This window comes from Myxocyprinus asiaticus, chromosome 25, assembly GCF_019703515.2.
Source record: "Myxocyprinus asiaticus isolate MX2 ecotype Aquarium Trade chromosome 25, UBuf_Myxa_2, whole genome shotgun sequence".
Classification (NCBI taxonomy): domain Eukaryota; kingdom Metazoa; phylum Chordata; class Actinopteri; order Cypriniformes; family Catostomidae; genus Myxocyprinus; species Myxocyprinus asiaticus.
The window spans coordinates 7,473,569-7,497,255 of NC_059368.1; the positions used below are offsets into that span (position 1 = coordinate 7,473,569).

The 23,687-nt window shown below is 39.1% G+C and overlaps 1 protein-coding gene across 16 annotated transcripts in view; it reads right to left on the reverse strand.

Annotated features, from left to right (window-relative positions):
• The window catches only part of LOC127415974 (afadin-like), a 180,254-nt gene extending 157,122 nt beyond the window's left edge, over nucleotides 1-23,132 (reverse strand). For all 16 annotated transcript variants that reach the window (XM_051655052.1, XM_051655044.1, XM_051655051.1 and 13 more), the window contains exon 1: nucleotides 22,793-23,132. In XM_051655052.1, coding sequence (XP_051511012.1) covers nucleotides 22,793-22,894 — 102 coding nt within the window. In that variant the 5' untranslated portion in view covers nucleotides 22,895-23,132. The remainder of the gene's footprint in view (nucleotides 1-22,792) is intronic.
• Nucleotides 23,133-23,687: the final 555 nt, after the last annotated feature.

Consider the following 23,687-nt stretch of genomic DNA (forward strand, 5'->3'; position numbering starts at 1 on the left):
TATTAATAGTTAATTTTTCATTTGTTGCTGCTTGAATTTTAATGAGGGGTGCACGCACTCTCTCATGAGGACAAGAGATAAAAGGAAAGCGGAGAAAGAGCACACGTTTCTGGACTCTGCAGGTGCTACTATTGTTAATGCCGTTTAATTGGGAGATATTTAATAAAGATGTTTGAATTACACCACATCTTGTAACTTGTAGCACTATTACTGAGATGCCTATGCCCGGCGGAGACTGAGAAGCTGCCGCCATTAACAATAATTAGCTATTTCACAGCTAGCGCTGTTTTCCCTTTGCCTTGTCGTGTGTGAAACGTCACATTAACCGTACAGTACACAAACTTCTCATATTCACCACACTTCTCACTGCATCGTTCTTGACTGCTGAATCAAGTTTGTTGTCTTACAACATTATGCCAGCATTCCCCACACTCCGTGATGCCATGACAGTGCCGCTAAAGTCTTAAGAGCTGCATGTCTTTTGCGACATGAGCGATCGGTTTATGCATTCGGCCAAATTACCGATCACCAATCGAGTCATAGGACGTGAATATCGGCCGATACCGATTGGTGGCCGATCGATCGGAGCATCCCTAGTCTTAAGCAAATTAAACAGAGACATAATAGTAGCTGTCTAACATTTAAAAGAAAGGTCAAATGTGTTTTATGGGTTAGCGTGTACTTAAGCATAATAGATAAATTATGAAAGAATTATGATTTAATCAAATATCCAACAAAAAAAGTATAATAAAACTAGATTTCAGTTTTCTGAAAAAAATGTGAGTGGCTCGTGCCTGTGCAAAAATCACCGCCACAATGCTACAGTGCTGTGGGTGGTTGCCAGCATATTGCTATGTGGTTGTTAAGGTATTCAAAGCAGTTGTTAGTGCATTGCTATACAGTTGTTGCAGTATTCTGGGTGGTTTCTTAGTGACAATGTCAAAAGAGCCCAACCAAGTCTCTATAATATTCTAGTTTCTAGATATGACTCAAGTCCCTCCTTCAATGGAAGTCTATGTGATTTTTTCAGCCGTTTTATTGTCCCCAGGTAAAAAATTGAAAAGCAATAGCACACCTCTCCTCAACAAGCTGCATGATTTGAGGGATCATGTCTATAGCACAAATGGCGCGGAACAAATTACACAAAGTTTAAAATGTTTAAATCCCTTGTATGAGCATGAGCAGTAGTAAAAGCACCACTGAAAGGCATATAGCCTGCCCCACAAACTCCACCCCTTATATACCAACCAGAGTTGTCTGTGCCAAAGAAATATGCCTATTGGTCTACATGGTGCACAGTGAGAATAGCAGGGCCTGGCACAAACTGTCTGTTCTTCACCAGACATCATTCAGTTCCACCTAACAGTCTGAGCAAGTGTCAGCCAGCTCAGACAAACGCTCTTTTGAGCTAACTGCACAAAACGTGGTTCCAGTCTTAATGGCCTTAATGGCACACCTGTTGAATATTTTAGTTCAGCGTGGTTCTTAGTTGGTTGCTAGGGTGTCCTGGGTGGTTTCTAGGTATTTTATCGTAAAAAAAATACGATAAAAATAATATTATTAAAGAAATAAAAAAATAAAAAAGCCCACACCTAAATATTGATGATTTTAAGGTTTCCAGATAATGGATATGGCTTGGGTCCCTCCTTCAATACAAGTCTATTGAACTTTTTCAAGCTTTATCGTCTACCAGTCAAAAATGGTAAGCTTGATTACTTAGAAAAGTAATAGCACAACTGCCCATAATAGAACGCAACAGTGCCTGCCCACTTTTCAGCCATCTTGGTTCCAGAACTAAGCTATTTTTCCCATAAATTTCTTCGATAAAGTGATTTCATTAAATCATCAAAATTAAATGTATATCGTGACAAATACTGATATCGAACTATGTGAAAAAAATATTGTAATAATATTTTTAGCCATATCGCACAGCCCTACACGGAAGTTAAAAACTAGGGTTAGAAAAATAATTTAAGAGTTCTGAGCAATGAACCAAACCAAACAGCTGAATCACAGCATTACGATTGAAAATCGGACAAAAGGTACAAGACTGTGTACATTCATGAAGGAATGAACAACAATCCCATTGTTCAGCATTGTGAATAACGCAGGAAAATCTAATAATAAAAAAAACTATGAAAAAATAGAAAACTATTCATTTAAAGTTGTCAATTACAAGAATATAAACAGAGTATTTTAACTTTATTGCAAAACATTATACGCAAATATAAGTAGATTTGATTGCGTCATTCACTGTGCATCGTGGAAGTGTGCTGCAGAGCTCTTCTGATTGTCTGATTGGTGGATCATAGGTAGTGCAGTTTTTCAATTCTGTTATTAAACATGATTTTCTTTTTTTATTAAGATGAAATAATGCAGACTAAAGGCTGCAACAGAAGCATATACCATTGTTTAGCAACCTCTGAGCTCAAAGTAGGTCTCTCTTTAAAGGTTTTTAATTTTGGGGCCTGGGTAGCTCAGTGGTAAAATACGCTGGCTACCACCCCTGGAGTTCGAATCCCAGGGCATGCTGAGTGACTCCAGCCAGGTCTCCTAAGCAACCAAATTGGCCCGGTTGCTAAGGAGGGTAGAGTCACATGAGGTAACCTCCTTGTGGTCGCTATAATGTGGTTCATTCTCGGTGGGGCGTGTGGTGAGTTGAGCGTGGATGCCGCGGTGGGTGGCGTGAAGCCTCCACGCGCTATGTCTCTGGGGCAACGCGCTCAACAAGTCACGTGATAAGATGCACGGGTTGACGATCTCAGACGCGGAGGCAACTGGGATTCGTCCTCTGCCACCCGGACTGAGGCGAATCACTACGTGACCACGAGGACTTAAAAGCACATTGGGAATTGGCCATTCCAAACTGGGAGAAGAAAAAAAAAAAAAAAAAAAAGTTTATAATTTTTCGTTACAAATTCAATATACAAATCTATAACGGAACTCGGCTGTTGCATTATAAACTGCACGATTTGAGTAACCATTCAGGTCCGTAGTACTTCTGTAACAGTTCTGAATGAGTTATGCACCAAAGTAGGGCTGGGCAATAAAACAATATCGATATTTATCGGAAAAAATATAACTCAATATAAGGATGAGCACGAGGACTCGGAAGTGACAGCAATGATCGATCATGAAAGCAATGATCGATGATAAAAATGTGTAATGTAACTTTTCACTCAATTTGAAATTTAGTGACAACTATACACAAACGTGTCAAAGTGTTTTCATTTTAAGATGAGATTGATTATCTTATGATTTTCAGCAGTACCTTGATTGTCAACAGAGACATCTCATAGCAACTAAACTGATAAACGATAAGTTTGTTCTACAGGTTTACGATAGTCAAATATTAGAGTATAATTTAAAGTCTTTTATATAAAAGTTTATAATTGATTGTAAATCTACCTTGGTGCCAACATGTTTGTGTGATGTCACACACCTGCACCTCGGCAAAACCGGAGTTGAAGATTTCCGCATAAGTTTTCAAGTTTGAACTCCAACTTAAAGTGGCGCTCTATTGTTCCATTCCCAGTAGGAAGTTGGAAATTCTGTGTTGAATGGAAGGCAGCTTAAATCATCACAGCAACAAACTCCAACAGAGTGCAGCAACTTTCTGTCCAGGCAGAGACAGCGTGCACACACCAGGTGAGTTCATCCATGTTATAACAGCCTATAATAATAAATAGGCGAGACACTGGAACAAGACACAATGCAACAGCCAAAGATGTATGTTTGACATCTATGTACATGTCTATGTGCTTATGGTGCATTACCGTCACCTACTGAGCTGAAGTGTGGAGCGTCACAAAGTCTTTCAGTAAAGTCAAATGTCCGCTGAAGACGATGAAATTGGCGAAAAAAGGTCACACACCTTCATGGAGTACGCATCTTGAACTTCAAATTAAAGTGGTAGCTTACCCCAAGGAGTTTTCTTGAGGTTTAACAAATATGTGGAATGCATTTTCTTTGCCATTAATGGTATGAAATGTACATAGTGATAAATTTTGATATCGAACAATATGAAAAAAATATCATAATAATATTTTTGGCCATATTGCCCAGCCCAAGACCAAAGTTTAACACTTTAGGTTAGGGGTTTGATCAAATACCTAGGTACTGCTTTTTGAAGCAGGAGCAACTTGCTTGCCTTGCACCACTATATATTAACATGAATTTGCATGTTGGAATACCTAGGGGGCATGTCAAATCATTCATAAATTTGCACAGGTACAAAACACAGTGTGTGTGTGTGTGTGTGTGTGTGTGTGTGTGTGTGTGTGCATGAAAACAACCGTATCAGGTTCAACTTATAACAAACCCACACCAATGCCTCTAAATTATACAACAGTACACAGTCCAATTGCATCTGCCTTCAGCTGACTTTCATGTTGGGGAAAAGTTGATGATGCATCCCATTTAGAATCACAATTCATTAGGTAACAGTTTCAATAATTTTGTTTTCAAGACAAATCTGTAATATCTTCATTTCGAAAGTCTGCTATGGCAATATTAACTATGTGACAACACCATGAAACTTTGCAAAGAGGTGAAACTCTACCCTTGTTTAAACTTTCATTATGGCCACACACCAGGAATGATCTTTTTTTACGCAAGCTCCTCCTACTGTGAATGGATGGGATGACAATAGAAGGGAATTTAAACCAAGCGACAAGGGTGTGTCTGCCGATCACTTTAAATAGTTTATAAACAAGTAACTCTCTACGAAAGTGCATCCAGACAAAACCAGTCAGACACATTCGTCCCTGCTTATGCGCACAAGCCAGACTGCTAGTCCCATATGGAAGTCGTTTTTTCGAGCAGGATTTCCCCCAAGGTTCATGCCAAGCTCGACACCACCCACCAGAACCAGACATCTTACAGAGGCCCATTAGGTACCGAGCCATCTGAGAGTGAAACCACATTACCACACCTACAACTACCACCACCCACTGGGCCAGACCACAAACTGCCCAAACATACTGCAGCCATGTCTTTGCCCTCTTTGTCATTGCAGACTAAGACCCTATTTACTCCTTGTATTAAGAAAAGTCTTGATCCAATCACAAGTTGTCAGCCAAAACACATTGCCATTTTCCCCTGGTAGAAACATACATCGAATGTGTCTTCAGTGACCACTTGTGATTGGATTTCATGACAACATGCATTGTCGAATTTTAACCTCAATGTAAACGTGTCATTTTTAGCAGAATGTTCATTATTATAGTCAAGCTGCTAATTTGACTGCACTTTGGATGTCCATGCTACACTGTGTCATTTCATGTTGATGTCAGGTAAACCAGAGATGTTCTGAAAAGTCTTATCCACATGTTTAGGCTTTAAAGGGGAAATATTATGCCCCTTTTTACACAATGTAATATAAGTCTCAGGTGTCTCCAGAATGTATCTGTCAAGGTTCAGCTCAAAATAACTCACAGATCGTTTATTCTACCATGCCTTTATACCCCTGTTTTGTAGCCCTGTTCCAAATGGGCTGTTTTAGTGTCTGTAGCTATAAATGCAAAGGAGCTGCTGCTCCCCACACCCCTTTATGGAAGTGGGCTGTGCCACTGCTCCCCACACCCCTTTATGGAAGTGGGCTGTGCTGTGCCAAATTCAGAAAGCCAAATTTTAATGCAAACATTAAAAAGTATAAAGTGCGAAACTTACGACTTGCAAATCTGAAGTTGGGTCACAGAGAGTTTGTATCTAACCATCCTTGATCCTTAGCTTTGAAGCAAATCCAGCCTTGTGTTGACCATCGTTGATGAAGCACTCCGAGTCAACACAAGCTGCTCTAGCGAGGAGATAAATATGGCAGACTGCTCACTCAGATTTTAATGAGGGCGGATCTAAGCTACTCGGGCGGATCTCTTCACCAGCCATGGATTGTACCTTTCCCCTTTTGACATCATAAGGGGCTGCAAACCTGAATGGCTTGTTCGGAGACACTGTTTTTTATTGATGGGGGAGAGGAAAGAAACGAGGGTTGTCTACACACACTGCGGATACATAATTATGTTCAAAAAAATTTAAATGTGCATTTTGCATAATATGTCCCCTTTAACAAAAGTTTTGACCGGATGGTTATTTTCTTTCAAAGCTAAGTTTAAACTCTTGTTTTAGTGCAATAACTGACAGGTGAGTAGTTTGGGACATATACGAATAGATCAACATTGCAACCCAAATTTTATATGGACGTGCATTTTGAACTACCCTGAAAATAGCTTGAGGGATCCAATCACAAACTGCCTTGGACCCCATTTACACCTGTATTTAGCACTGTCCACTTGTGATTGGAACGGCCAAAATAGATATTAGTAACAGGTGTAAACAGAGTCTAAAGCGGGTGTGTAATGCTTATAACACCCAACGGTGCAGCAAGAGCATGTGATTTTAGAATGGGCAGAGCAGGTTTCATAAACAGAAACAGATGAAGTAAAGACATCTGTGAAAAGGAGGGGCCACTTTCATGTCAAAGACATTCTCAGGGGCCAGAATTGCAATAAACATCAAAGAGGCTGTGTTATACTTGGAACCTCTCCCTGCAGATGTCATCTCCCATGCATGCATTGTCTGCTTGTTCCAATATTATTGCTCTCGGTGGGTAATAAAAAAAAAAAAAAAAAAACTGGCTTCTTTTCTACTGATGCCTTATACTGGAATTACTGTTCATTTTGCTGCTACATTATCCAGTATACTAGTTAACAATAAAGTTTTTCTTACTAAGCTATACATTTATATTGAAAAATGTGAGGTTAGAGGTTTGTGTTTCTTTACATATTAAAAAGCACGCCCAATTAGTTCCACACAATAATGTGAAGATATTCTAAACTGATTATGCAAAAAAACAACACTGGTACCGGAGCAGGACCAGTATCGGTAGATACTGAGATTTCAGATATCGAAATCAGTTTGGAAGAGAAAAAGTGGTATCGGTGCATACCTACAATGTATAAATACAAAGCCAAGAGATATCCAACAGACATTCTTCTAAAAATCTTCATTTGTGTTCAGCAAAAGAAAGTCATACACATCTGGGATGGCATGAGGTGAGTAAATGATGACAGAATTTAAAGGTGGTATGAAAAGGTGGGCAACACAACTGAAAAGCAAAAGCGGTGCTCAGGGGCTTTTAAAGACATTTGGGTCTACTTAGTTTATAATGTCCATTTTGGTAACATATTCTCTAAGCTAATGCTGTTAATTATACAGGGATCCTTCTAACTTGGTACACATCGAAAATATTAATAAAAAAATATAACTACTGGGCCCAAACTATGCAGTTTGATTGCTTTTTTTTTCATATATAATAAACAACACAACCAAAACTGAAGTTAACTTTACAGTAAAAGATCGATCTTGGGATTGTTCAAATAGGGATGGGGGATATATCGAATATAAATGCTTTTATATTGTGCATATCGCAATGATGTTAACGTGCTTTTATTTTGCCATTAAGTTTCATAAAGAGCGCATGGGTAAACTAATTTCGCGATCCTTCAGGGCTGCAGAATTAATCAAAATAACATCAAAATGGCGAGTTTGTCATATGTGATTATTAATCCACAAAAGGCTGTGATTTAAAGAGAGATAAACATGGTTTGTGTGCAATTCAAAACAAACCAGTGACGTGCTGACCTGTGTGCACGCGCATGGCAGTGCTCTCAGATCAGTTCACTTGCATTGTGAAATCAAAGTATTGCAAGTTCAAGCATTCATGCAATTCCAAACATTAGTAACCACTACAAGTTATTATACAAATTTACAAACAGTAATTTACACAGCATAACAGAAAAGGAGGAGATTACAGCGTTTCAGGAAACGCAGTCATTGTAAACTGTCAAATACACATTGCCTTTTCTGTGTCAAAATAAAAGCTCTTTGTGAAGTTGAAGTAAATACGACAGCACTTTCGGTTAAAACAAAAGCCCCAGGTGAAGGTGAAGCAAACAGGAGAGAAATATTACTTTTGTCAAATTCAAATCTAATCAAAGAAATTGAATCACTGCGCTCTACTAGATCAGGGTGCGTAGATCCATAAACATTAAACAGTCTCAAAAACAAAATGAGCTGCACTCCTTTTTCTCAATTTCTTTACATTTTATTTTATCTCACAGAATAGGAGAACACAGATGTTTTGGCCTCACAGCCTTCCTCAGTGTCTGTGTCTATGACACAAATCTAATAATCAGAATAATAATGATAATTCAGCATTATATTATAATAATAAACTTGGTGTGCCCCACAGTAATAATTTAGAATTATGCAATGTTCAACTGGGTTTCAAAAATAAGTCAAAAATGCATTAGTAAAAACATACGAAGGTAAATAATGCTTTTTATTAAGCTACTATGAATCACTGTATATGAAATATATAAAAGTGCATATTAATGAAAATGATTGCATTTAATTATTTTTGTTTAATTAGTGAAAAAACAACTATTTTTAATAAATTTTAATTTAAAGGTGCATTTAGTAATTTGGGGCTAATTTAAAACGTTTTATACATTAATGAGTGAATTGTGTTTTATGAAGTGTGATCTGAAAGGTGTACACTCAGATGAGATGAAGACTGTACTCATAATAGTTTTCTATAAAAAGTGTTTTATTTTACATGGTGTGGGTCACCCCCTTCAATGCGTTTCGCCATGTTGAAATCACATGACCCACGGTGTTTCACTAAACGTCGAAGAAGAGAATCTTGCTCATTGGCTGCCACCTATGTAGATACGCTTGGCTATGCTTATTTAGCACACAGTTTTGTTGTTTGGTGATGCGAAGAGCGAAAAGAACACAATGGAACATACTACGTTCTTTAGCAGCAGAGACAACAGGAGATTCAGTTGCTGTACTGCCAAAGAAGCAAAAAAGGTCTGAAGCAAGAAGAAAGACAGGCAAAGGCAAAAAACGAGAGTAAATATTGGTACGGCATACACATGGTGGAAAGATTTGATGATGGAGAAAACCCTGAGTAGTGATACCGATACTGCTTTTTTGTTGGACAGGTAAGGAATTATTAAGTGCTTAGACCACTGTCTTTTTTTATGCGCTGCTTTGGTAGCTGTCTGTACCTTTAAACAGTAACTTACACCTGATTCATTGTACTGAAAAATGGTAATATCCAACTAAATAAAAACGGACCGAAGACAATTAAAAAAATGCCGTAGTATGGCGCTCTCCTGGATAGTATCAGTGGAATTTACAGAAAACTCAAACAAGTTTCCCTTGAACTTTCTAAAATGACGTGTGTAGTCTACAATGTTAGTAGTGGACAGTTTGCAGCGGGGTTTACAAACGCATCCGGAAAGTAACGTGTCATTTTCTTTTCGGACAGTTCTTCCATTAATGGTGCAGACAGTTCTTTCATCAATGTACGCTGCCCCGGCGGATTTCACTCTCGCCGCTGCGTGCTGTCTCCATGTTTATCTCCGTGTGTCCCGCTGAACACATTTAGATGTGCTCTACAAAATGGAACAGACTTTCTGTGGGCCCCCTCCCTCCAGTCTGGTTGGGTTCAAGTAAAAAAAAAAAAAAAAAAAATCATTTAATCAACTAAAGTTCAAGCAATAAAAACTCTTAGTGATAACCAGCAACGTCTTTCTTTCTGCTGCATTGTGCTGGGTAGCCCCACATTAATTCTCATTAGTCCAAAAACTCCCCCTCCACCAAACTGAATATTAAACATTAGTGATTGACCAATATGCATTTTTTTAATGGCCGATGCCAATATCCAGAGAGCAGGGTGGCCAATAGGCAGATACAATGCTGATATGTCACAATTTAATATAGTAAATAACAAACAATTTTCTCAATTTCATTTTTCGTATTTTTCATAATTTCATATTTTTTCCAATTTCTTTGTTAAAAATAATCTAAAAAAATATTGTATTTTAAATAGAAGATAGCAATTTCTTCTGATTTCTGTTTAGTCATCACATTTTAATAATGAATTTGCCCATGAAGAAATAGTTAATATATTAGGAAGAAGGAAATTACACTCAGTGGTCCAGCAACCATGGATGGCACATGCGCATTAAGAATCGCATTTTCTAGGGGGCCTGGGTAGCTCAGCGAGTAAAGACGCTGACTACCACAACTGGAGTCGCAAGTTTGAATCCAAGGCATGCTGAGTGACTCCAGCCAAGTCTTCAAAGCAACCAAATTGGCCCGGTTGCTAGGGAGGGTAGAGTCACATGGGGTAACCTCCTCGTGGTCGCTCGTCGTGGTCGGTGTCGGTGGGGCACGTGGTGAGTTGTGCATGGATGCCGCGGAGAATAGCGTGAAGCCTCCCCATGTGCTAGGTCTCCGCTGTAACGCGCTCAAGCCATGTGATAAGAAGCACGGTTTGACGGTCTCAAGACGCGGAGGCAACTGAGATTCGTCCTCCACCACCCAGATTGAGGCGAGTCACTACGCCACCACGAGGACTTAGAGTGGAATTGGGCATTCCAAATTGGGGGAAAAAGGGGAGGAAAAAAAAACAAAAATCGCATTTTCTCAAAAAATACAGAATCAAAATCAATTGTACATACATTGCATAGTGAATAAGACATTTATTTATAGCACACGTGAAGGAGCAGTGGTGGCTCAGCAGTTAAGGCTCTGGGTTACTGATCAGAAGATTGGGGGTTCAAGCCCCAGCACTGCCAAGATGCCACTGTTGGGCCCTTGAGCAAGGCCCTTGACCCTATATGCTCCAGGGGTGCCGTATCATGGCTGTCCCTGCACTCTGACCCCAGCTTAGCCGGGATATGTGAAAAAAAAAAAAAAAAGAATTTCACTGTATGTGCAAACGTATAATTAATTATTAAATTATTATAATTATAATTAATTAATTAATTATAAGCACTTTCACTTTTAAAGTTCCTCTCATACACTCATGCGGATCCAGCGTGAGCAGCAATCTCCTGACAGTTTAAACGGCCTGGATCACCTGCTTGGATTGTCACGGAGTGGCCATCATGATTTGTGAATCAGAGGAACATTTGATACTGAAGTTTTGATTCTGGCTGATAGAATACGCGCTTCAGAGGAAGATATCAGATGAGCGCTCGATGGAAAAAAACACTGGATTTTTGTGAGGTTCGTGAATTACATCTGTTTAAACGAGATATCTGCATATTTGCAGACGGTATATAATAGAAGTTTTATTGATATTTGCCTTTTATCATTAGAAAATAAAGTTAAAAGGGACAGGGAACTGCTGAGGAGAGGCTGACAGAACATGCATTTTAGAGGTAGATAAATGAGTGCTCCACAGGACGCTGGATCTGCTCAAGTTGTGTGAGGCTGGTTTATTACATCTGTTTAAATGAGATATGTGCATATTTGCAGATGGTATATGATATTAGTTTTATTGATATTTGCCTTTTTATCATTAGACAAGACAGTTAAAAGTCACAGGGAACTGCTGAGGAGAGAGAGGGAGAATGAAACCGATGAGCACTTTAACATTATGAGCTCAAATGTGTCTGCTGCAGCTCTGATATGTGGACCATTTAAATGACACTGTGTTGCACACCGGTCTATTATTGTAGTAACACGATGGCACGTAACAACAAAATGAACCGTGGCTGGTGGTTTACATGTCTGTCACTTCATATGCAAGCAGCCGATTCTTAGCGCCCTCAGGAAACAAATCAGCCAAATGGGAAAATGTATCAGCTGATGACGATAATTAAAAAATTCTGAATATCGGCTGATTTATCGGCCTCTGTGATATATCAGTCAACCACTATTAAACATCAAATATGTTCAAAATTGCTTTCAGTGTGGATGCTTTCACAGAACTTTATCGCCACATAAAAAGTACTTTCCACTGAAATTCTAAATGCATTTAAGAGCTTAACAATCTGACTCAGGAAACAGAACATCCTCTCTGAGCCCTGTGGTTCTTCCACACTAGCCTGGACCATCAGTCATTATGCGTTTCCTGTGCTGTGATTTAGTAGAGCACTTTCAGACAACGAGTAGCTGACAAGGCCGTCCCCGTTCTCCGTCCCATGAGAGCAGGAGGCCATTCTGCTATGGCTGAACTCTCATTCCAGTGTTATCTTAAGGCCAGCACACACACACACTCACAGGATGGCTGTGCTTATCTCCTCTGTCCAACACAAACAGAGGGCTGACGCTGTGGTCATTTTCCTAAAATCCTCTCTGCAGCCGATCTCGGCCCCCATAATTCAACACTGATTATGAGCTCTGAGGCCCAAGCATGGTTTTCATTGCCCATATGCAGAAAGGACTTTTTGCACATTTTCAGCACTGATTTGGGGGGAAAAATAGTCAGAATTCTGCTGAATGAATTTAAAATATGGTGTTGCATCTATAATACTTTCAAAACTCTAGGGCATTTTGTTTGCCGTATTAAACAACACACCCATATGCTGTTGAATGTGGTTGAAGGATTAGCTATCAACATTGCATAACAAAAGCTGTTTTCAGCACTAAACAGCATGCATTAGAAGTACTATGATATTAGCTAGCACCATACAGCCCGATTGTACTCAGAGATATACACTATTTTGCACTCAAAACGGGCTGAAGCAATAATGCAGTCAGTGCTCCGTACGTACCATGAACCTTTCAAAGAGCTTTTATGATGTCATAGAGGCACATTCTATATTGCGACATTCTTCAGTCTGATCAAATGCAAAGCTCTATTGTGCTGAACTATGGACGAAAACACTACACCCCACAATTTCCAAAAAAATATACAATGACCACAGACACTGTTGTATATGGAGCATGAATGAACTAACACAAAGGAACTGAATGCACACCCCATTTCGAACAAGGAGGACATTAAGACCTAATGAGTTTGGCCACACAGAAAATAAATGTGGCCCGAGAGTCTCTGGATGAGATGAAAGTGTGGAACTTTCTATAGAACAATGAAAATGAGGCCAATGTGCTCCTCACAAACATGGGGTTCCAGTCCTCAGAATTTCAGCCAGTTTAGTTTTCCTTAATTATGTTAGAAAAAGGCTTTAATCCCATTCACCATCTCATTTGTCATTACAACTAATCCCTCCAACATACAACTTTAATTATATTTGGATTAAATAATCGGTATAAAAATATCTCCATCAAGGAGATGCCAACAAAATGCAGAAATATGACTTACATATTTCACATAATGACAATTTCACTGTGTGCCATCATGGTAACACCATGGTTTTTGGACATTTTTGGACATGTAACATGGTAACACCTAGGGCTGGGTATTGATACAGATTTCCTGATCCAATTCGATTCCGATATACAAGCTTTGATTCGATTCCGATTTAAATTTGACTCGATTCAATATCGATTCATATGGGTTTATTTCAGTTATAATGTCCCTTTTGTTTACGTATAAGCAAATGCATAACCAGCTAATGCTGTGAATTATACAGGGGACCTTTTAACTAGGTTAATTAGGAAAATATTAATTATATTTTATTACTTTTTCATAATTGGTCACATTTTGGCTTTTTTTTTTTTTTAAATGAACAAATAAATGTATTTCATATATTATTTTTGTTACATATTTATTGTTAAACTGCATAATTTGTACTACTTACAAGTATTTATATTGATTTGTTGAACATGCTAAAACCGGTACAGTCTCTTTAACAAAAAAACGCCTTTAAATGAGCGCATGTAAAGAGGACTCGAATGGCTTTACCTCATCTGTACGATGCATGATTAAAATTAAATGTTTTTGTAGTTGTTTTTGATCAACAACTGACTGTACAGAACAGAAAGGGTATTAAACAGACAGTATTCAATGACAAATGGGTTGCGTGGTTCTAGTCTTGGACACACAATACACTGAACAACTTTAACAACACGCTGTGAAAGGATCTCGCTGCGGAATACTTCACGACTAAACTACACAATTACCGATGAGTGAAATGTAAACATTTACCAGCCATGTCGCATAGCACAACATTTGGTCGCAAACACAAGAGATTTCCTCTCATTGTAGTGGAGGGTTGCGTATTGAGTGAAAGATGGATCTTGGGATTTAAGAATCGATATCGAGATCATTCAATTGAAGATTGCGATGCATCGGAAAAACAATATTTTTACCCACCCCTTGTAACACCATGGTATTCTGAATATATTATCATCCATATCATTTTTTTATTTTATTTTTTTGGAAATGTAACAAGCAATATGCTTTTATTGAAATTTTTATTGACAATTTTTGAATTACTCTCGATTGTCAATAAAAACCATGGTATATGCATTCAAAGTCTCATGATATTACCTACCATCATTGTCCCATAGAACAGCAACGGCACTTTATTGTAAGGACTGGTACTGTAAAGGGCAGTTAACAAGAACTGGTTTAGAAAACACTTAGTTATAATAATTGTAAGTGTATTGTCACTAAGCATTTTCTTAACTTCAGGGGTTGTTGCAACCGGCTGCTGGACTCAAGAACATTTGAGAGAACTTGGAGTTGTTTCATTCCCTGCTCACCTACTAAGAGCAACTTTCACCCTCACGAAATACACAAATAGTGTTACATAAAAACAAAATCCATTCAATGTGCAAAACACCACAAAATACTTGGCAAAGCTTTGAGGGACATTTGCGCTTGAGAAACAAGCCTGTCTAAGGAATTACAGTATGAGAAGTTTGTGAGAGGTCACGTTTCTCAACACGAAGCATTCAAAACAATACCATCAGTGAATTTTTCCCCATGATTTGAGAAAAACTTTGCAATGAAATCTTATATTGGGCATCCAAACTTACTGCAAGGATATTCAGTGAGACTATGACATAAAAATGAGGAATGAACTAAAATAAATGCATAAGAAAACTGCTGTCTGTGGATATGAATTTTGATGAGAAAGCATGTGGGAAAGAACAGTGAAAACAGACTCAGTCAATAGCTCAGAAAAGTCGTCTGATCCCTTGAGGTCACTGTGTGTGACACACACATGCACGACACTCAAGGCCAGCGGGACTGCGCACAACGGGTGTTTGTTAGAGGGAGTGATGGCCAATCGTGTCAGCCCTGGAACGGCCAGTGACTGACCACCGGGGCCTCCCGGGAGATTAATAGAGACTGACAGGCCAAGGCCAGGGATAGGATCAGACCTCCCCTTCACAGCACATCCTTAGAGTCTAACGACGGATATTCAGCACCGTGACAATAAGGCACTTGTGTGCATGGACCACAGAACCATCTTACAAAAACAACAGGATCAATGTAGCAAAGGTGAATGAAAGAAATCAAGGTGCCTTGATCTTGAATAAAGTGGAAAGACAACCGTATTGTACTGAATTCTATAGCAACACACAATCATGATGGACGAGCGTTTTGCGGTAATTAATATTATGTCACAAATGCTGTCAATTGAGCTTAACTTTTATTGAACTATAATCAATTATCAAAATTGTTAGTTGTAGTCCTACTACGTCAAGTTGGCCCGATTTTCTAATTCTCTGTTGACAATTTCTCTTGCTGCAATTGCACAATAGAGCCGATTATCTGTTTTCAGCCTGCAGCTGGGAAATGAAATGTTCTCCAAGCTCTCCTGCAGACAGGAGGGTGAAGCACATGCGTGAACAAGTGGAATGCAGTCGATGTACGAGGAGGAAAAGCCTGAGAGTGGAATACAATCATCCTGATAGGAACCACACCCTCTGCACCATGTGAGGACGTTTGTTATTATTCAACACACAGCCTTTGCTCAGGAGCTCAGTCAATGGCTTGCAGATTCAAAGAAAAATGCCAGCCACTGAGTACCAAAAGATTAATCAAAACCTAAACAACTGTGTCATAGCACATATGGTAGATTCTGCCTGAAGTGACCAAGACTTATAAATGCTAAACAGTTCAAACTTACAATTTTTCAGAATAATAACTGAATGCTAAGTGACTTTAAAACAGATCAGAACTAACAGAAGTTTGGAGTTTTGTGGCTTTTAGTGCATGTCTCCTGCTAGTACATTCCTAGAAGTTGACAAAAAGTGGATGATCTAGTACACATGTAAACTTTTGTCCAATACAGAATGAGAACTTTGCCTCCCTCTAAATTATAAATACCAACTGCTTCTGACTAGCAATAGCAAGTGGTAAATCATGGTTTGTTGGTGAATTTGGTTGTGCTAACCAATTTTCTTTTTAACAATCAACTGGTTGCAAGGGAAGCGGCTGGAATTTCAGCATTTTGAAAGCGTCTTAATCGCTTTCGTCCATGTGACAAGCCCTCAAAAGGAGGTTTTGCCAGTCTGTGAAAACTTCTTGGCCTATGTATTGTATGCCGGGATATTTAAATGAGGCTGTTGGCCATTTACAGAATTTTCTTTTAATAGGAAATACATAAAAAAGGAAAACAAAACTGCTTGTCAAATCATTCCATGGCATCATTAAGCTCTTGAACACTTCTTGATTTTGATGAGTTTGTATTTTGTCAAGACAAAAACAAAAGATGGGAAAAGGACAGATACTAATCCCACCCCTCTCTTAGCCCTTTTCCACCAACATGGTTCGGGTTCCTGGCCCGGTGCGAATTCTCGAACTGTTCTGCACATTTCCACTGCAGAAAAGTCCGTTCCGGGGACGAAAACCTGGTTCGACACCGGCCCCAAAAGCTTGCTGATCTCTACACAGGATTACGATTATGTCAGGGGACAGAGGGTGGGAAAATGTTTCATCACAATGGTAAAGATTTCCCAAACAACAACAGTAGCTACTGTCTGCAGCAAGAAGTAATTCTTTGCTCTATATCAACAATAAAAAAAACACAAAATTATCAGACATCAAAAGCGTTCAAGTAACACGACGAAACGAGTGCTCTACTTGCAATATGGTATTTACGAAGATCCGAGATGAACTAGAGAGATCGCAAAGGAAAAAATATACTCTACGAGAATGAAGATACAGCATGAAATGATGCACGCAGCCTTCAATCGGACAACTGACCAAATCATAAACAAATTGAAAAACACTTAAGGGAGTACAGGGACCATAAGAAGGACATAAGCCAAAGCAACAGTGGAGGGAGCAATGATGTTTTGGACTCTGACACCGACCAGCCTACTAACTAACCGGGGCACTGAATTCAGCCAGTAATGCTCATGATAAACAGTGAATCGCCGGTGTCCTCTGCAGCTGATCTCAGTAAGTTATTATATTTGCCAACTTTGTTGGCTTTCCTTACACTGTTGCCATCTTATTTTGTTCATTGTTTTGTTCTGTAAGGGGGATTTCTGATCTGCGTGACCTTACCAACGAGCTTACGTCATCTCGCTCATGAGCGCGCCTCACAGAGATGTACGGAAGCAAACATTTGTAGTTAAAAAGTATATAAGTATAGTTTTGTTTCTAAAAATAATCGTTTGCGTTCAGAAGACCTTTATTTGTTGAGTCCTGTGGATTATTTTGATGCACCCTAAATATGCATTTTTGACCGTCAAAAAATGGAGGACATTCACTTGCATTTTTTGAAGGAGGAGGCCTGAAATGAAATCCTAAAAATCTTAAATTCTGTTTTGATGAAGAAAGAAACTCAGGTACATATTGGATGGTCTGAGGGTGAGTAAATTATCATTTGGGTGAACTATTCCTTTAATAATGTTTAACAGAATTTAGCAATGGTTGAGCAATGTAATAACGATGGATTGCATTAATCCGTATGTTTAAATATGTCCTCAAAAACAAGAGTAAAAGCTGTATACAAACACATTGTGACGCGCCATGTTTGTTTATGTTTGAGGTAGTCACGTGAAACCATCACATAGACAGTAACACATTATGTCACCGTTCGGCTCTCAGGTCAGTGGAAAAGCATGGCTGGTTTACGATAGGCTCCAGATTGCCCCGGCCGTGAACCAGCGGAGCACAGGCTCGGCATGAGAACCACCACAATTTCTGTGGAAAAGGCTTATCTGTGGTCCCTATAGATCAGGGCCTTCCGGATTCATTTTTTTTAATTACTGCTGAGGGAAACCTAATGGGTTTTAGGTATACAAATACAGTGCAGAGCAGAAGACCCTTTTAAAAAAAAAAAAAAAAAAAAAAAAAAAAAAAAAAGAGAGGAAATGCATGCACATCTTGTGGAAATTTAAAGGTATGGAAATCACCATGGGGATGAGATGGAGATAAGGAGCTATTCCATTTCCTTTGGTAATGCTCCTTATTTAAAACAAAGACATTAGGTCTCCAATGGGCCAAGAAATCAAAATTCAAGTTTAAATACTTATCTGAACATAATCCATAAGTAAGTAGTCATATTGACAGGCAAAGAGGTCACATCTAATGTTCTCCAACAACTCTGAGTTTAAGTTATACAAGATAAATTTTTGCACATGAAACACCTATAGGCCTGTTAATTTGTAAATGTGTGGTGTTATGTAGCCACTGCCTTCACTAACAGTAGACATATTAGGAAATAATTAGCAATATTTACATTGAAATATGCAGACAGAGTTCAACTTTTAGAAAATAAATTGTGTCAGATCTAAAGCTGTTAAACAACACAAACAAAACCAACTTACGGAAAGGCAGAGCTGCATGGAAAACTGTGCTTTAACCATGAAAGAGATAGACAGAGAGAGATAGAGGAAAGGAAAGCCTGCATAATCAAATATTTTCCCATGTCCATGGGTGACACTGAACTATCACCTGCTGTGAACTGGTCAATCAGGTTAAGCTATGATAGTACCATGGGAAAAACCTGATTTGATTACTGTTTCACATTGCTTCTACCCTGATCTACCTACACTTACACACACATTCCTAATGACGTGTACTAGCCGCCCCAAAATCCACAAAATTATCATTATTTAACTCTTACTGATCCCTAAAATTGAACAGTGTTGCCAATAGAGGTCGACAGATATATCGGTTTTGCCGATTAATCTGCACCGATAACAGATTTCTGGAGCTATCGGTTATCAGCAAAAATCCACACCGATTTTTTCCCCGTTGCATCCGGTGCTGGAGCAGCTGGGAAGGGTCTACTGTCAGAAACGCATCTGATTTCAATTTCATTTTTGGTCATACTTTATATTAGGTGGCCTTAACTACTATATACTAACATTAAATACATACAAGACGATGTATTTACTGTGTAACTACATGTTGTTCTGCAAAATTCCCCACATTTGCTGTTACTGAGGTTGAGGAATAGGAAGGTTTAGGCGTAAGGGTAGGGTTAGGGTTAGGAGTTAGAGTTAGGTTTTGGGGTAAGGGTTGGGTTAGGGGTAAAGTTAACAACGTAACTACAAATGTAATTAAATGCAAGTACTTTAAATGTAATTACAATGCAACAACATGCATGTACATAAGTACATTGTATCAAATGATTAAGTACATAGTAGTTCAGGCCACCTAATATAAAGTTGGTCCCAATTTTTTTATCATCACTGTAATACGATTACTTCAGATCGATCACATTCTTGTGCCAAAAAAGTCTAGACACAGTGCAACAAATACAGTTTAAGAGAAAGCAGGTGTCTCAATATGCTTTTAAAGTTATTTTTTAATTGGACACATCATCTAAAAAAACAGCCCTCCTGCACAAGACGCTGAATATACAAAAACAAAGGGAAACAAAGACATTCGTCTAGCTCGCATTTACATAGAAAAACAAATGGATGGTTGCAAAAGCGTTCGGTATGAACAGCCCCTTACAGTAGGTGGAGGTCTTTGGCCATTGCGTCTTGCTCTCTTATAAGGGTTTCTCAGATTAAGCAATGAGTAATTTAAATGCTTTGTCAGGAAAGATGTTCAACTTGGAAATGTGTGTCTGTCTCGAGATCCTCGCGTTCAGTTTCAGTCTGTTGTGTTCCGTCTGTTTGAACAGCCCCTGTCCTGGGCTCATTGTATTAGCCGCTTCACCACCGAGTTCAGCCGAATACCACTGCTATCTGTGAATATTGCTACTCTACATACAACTGTACTGAATAAAAAAAATATATATATGGTATTTCACTGTTATTATGAAGCTTGAGTCTGGAGTAGTAGGAATCAGTGCAAGTGTAACACCAGGTGAACTGTTTACTGAAGCGTTTTCCCCCTCTCATTTTACTTTTGACTTAACAATTGAGAATACGGACCGACTAAAACTTTTATTTTATGCACATTAGTTGAAAATGAAATGCTCTTTTTTAACAGCCAGGATAGGAATGTTCTATGCAATAATCTAACGATGCTAAATGGTTTATGTATTTATTGCGCCCTCTTGTGGACTAAGGAAACAATGTCAATTTATAAATCAGCTGACTTTAAAATTTGAATATTAGTTCATATATATTAATATCTATATATTTATTTCATTTAAAAAAGTACAATACATTTCCATGGTTCAGTCAGTACTGTTTATTTTTGTAATAAAGTTCAACACTATTTTACTTTGAGTGTTATTTTTTCATTCTGTATCAATTTTAAAAACTATCGGTTGATTAATTGGTTATCAGCAGGTACTGCCCAACTTAGTTATCGGTATCGGTAAAATCCACTATCGGTCGACCTCTAGTTGCCAAAACAACTCTTAGTTTGCTAGCTGATAATTGCATAATCTTTTTTTTTTTTCTTTCTTTCAGATATAGAATGAACTTGCCAAAGTGGAATTCAATTTTGGCCAGGGTTGGACACATGGGAATGGAATCACAAGGTTCCCATTGGGTGTGGACAGTCAAGGCCTTGAAACGGTGTTGGTGGACAAGATACAGATGAAGATACAGGAAATGATGGCATGCATCCCTTTGATCCTCTCAAATATGCTCCTGCTTACTTTCTAATGATCAACAGAGAGAAATGCTTGATTTTTGTACTTTGAATATGTTTAAATGGATAAAAACAGATCGAGACAATACCTAATATAGCTAAAGCTCAAATGACTCAAATTAGTGTGCAATATCTGTGCTGTTCAATACAAAACAGGAAACAACAACGCTGATGATAGCACATCTAAAACAAGCCCTTTTACAATCACAGAAAACCAAGCTCATAATAAAACATGCATGCAATTTATCAGTAAGCTAGTTAAACACACTTTCTTATTTAGGGTATTTAATGTTTAACAAGGCCTTTTAATGTTCACCCTGGATCAACACATGCTCTGAAGGAACTACGTTAACGCAGAGTCCCTTACAGTTGTGGGGTTAGAAGGGTGGCACGGGGTGGCAGCTTCCACCCTAAAAATGAACTGTGTCACCCCACTTGCCACCCCAAGTTAGACCTACTCGCGTCCTGGAGACGGTGCGCAACGACTTAGACCGTCCGTGTTGCGCATGGTCCATAATAACTCTCCAGCCCCCAATGCCCCAAACCCCCCTACCCCCTGGCTCTGACGTCTGGCAGAAGACAGTGTTCCTCCCCCCACCGACACCTGGGGGTCCCCGGACACCAGTATGAAAACCCCTGTATCATTACACAGGATTGAGGTACAATCTGTCCAAAGCCATACAATTTTGCTCCATGTTTAAGCCCTCGAACATGCAGAAAGCACACATTTTAGCCTTAAAATATGCATATATTATCGGCATGTTATGCAGAGCTAATATCCTTTAAAATGAGGTGTTATTAATATAGAATGTGCCAGTGAATCAAATCCGACAGAGATAGACTGTCACAATCGATTGGAGGACGAGATAATTACGTCATCATCTACTCCTGCTGATATAGGAGTTTGTGGTCTTAAAGGATATGTGTGGAGTTCTGTTATGCATTGTTCACTTCTTTCTAAACACCCTCCAGACCAAAACATACCTAATCTGGGCCTTTTATGTCACATCAGCAGGTGCCCAATGGGAGCTTAAGATCACTTATGCATGAATTATTAAGGGCCAAAAGGATATTCTAAGAGTCTATGGGGCTTTCCAGTAAATCAGCAGGGAAGACCCCCGACCTGATGCTTCATCCCCAACCCCCCTTCATTCATGCATTCACGTATTGTCCGCCTAAAAGCACTAATTCCCTGCCAAACTGGCTTGCAAGCCAATGCAACTGCAGGTGCCAAAGGCTTTCAGCATATGCAGCTGAAAACCAATACTTGTTAAAAACGCCACTAATCGCGTGATTGTTTACTAGATGCAACTTAAACTTGCTGATTAAATATTCAAGCAACAATCCTCATGCATTCTCATGCACCAGTCTGGTGTAGCCATGCATGAGATGCAATAACTGCTTGCGTTATAAACATCTAAAAGCATACACTGTGCAAATAAAAGCACAACCTCTAATGCAACATGCATCCAAACGCGATCTCTAAACCGGTGCATTTAAGGTTGCATCACTTGTAGCCAATGTATAGATTGTGGCCGTTATGGTGACCACACAGCATACATTACTGCTTTGCCCTCTGCAACCAGACATCCTGACCAAGCAGTGCATATACAGTGAATTATATTAACATATGTCACCAATATAGTCTCACGCATTATTATACAGCAGATTTGATCTGATCTGACACCCATGCATGCATGTCTCTCAGCTACAAACTGCATGCACAGATTTCATCCCGGTAGGATACGTCTTAACCTGCCGAAGAGGCCAATACAATGTTGATCGCACAGTATTCACCTCTAACATACATGCATAACATGACATTTGTTGACTCAAAATAAGATAAAGTCAAAGAAAATCTCCTTTCTTGTTTTACTAGTTCCCCTAGCATTTAAAGACACAAAATAGATAATCTGTGCCAAATAACGAGCACGTCAAGACCATCAGAGTTATTTTACAATAATAATCTCGTTTGCTGGGGGAATAGATTTCTCTCGTACACCGTCTGGCAGGAGCGCGTGCGGCCTGCGCTCGTTCGTGGCTCCGCGGACTCACCTCCGTCGGTTGGCTGATCTCGAACAGGTCGAGACGGTTGGCGTTCCAGTGGTTGATGATGTCGGCGAGTTTCCGCCGCTCCTCCTCTCGGCTCCCCGACATTCTCAAATCCCGACTAATTCGAGTCAAGTCGGAGAATACACAAAAATCCCCCTTTTGGTCGGTGCTTCGGTTTTATCCACTCAAACGGGCATTTTATCGTACGTCGTAAAATAAAAGTAAATACGTTACACCAAAAATGTGGTATATTAAAAGCAGTTTCTGTGGTGAGTATCACTCTCTCCCGCAGTCGCCGGTGTTTCCACCTCAGCTCTCGTGTTCACCGCTTCTACTGTTTCCGCGTTCCCTGCTATCATTTGGCTTTTCGTGTTCCGTGCGCGCTCCCTGTGGCAAAGCGGTGGGACTGACTGGCTGCTGGAGCTGTGCGCACGCCCGAGAATCCACACACAATTCACGAGGAACGCTGACGGGAACGCGCGTAGCAGGAACAAATACTGATGAAATCAGCCGTGCCAAGCACTTACTGTATTTCTGGCCCCCTCTAAAATGCTTTGTTTTGAACATTGAATTATTTCACTAAATTATATTTATTGGGGGGTTTTCCGAAAACAAATAGCTTGACCTCATTAAAGTCGGGATTGTTTACTTTTTAATACTCCTGAGCTTCATTTAATTCTTAAATCTTAAATCGTACGCACACTTTCTAAACAAAATAAAATAAAAAATAGCCTATTTTTAAGATTTATGAATTTCAGTGTCTTAAAAAAATTCCATCAAATTTAATTGCGTAATCTTAAAAAAAAAGAAAAGAAAAAAAAGAGGTACATTTATTCAAGTTTCATTTATTTGATTTGGTTAGATTACGCAATTCAGTTTGATGGAATGGATGAAATAT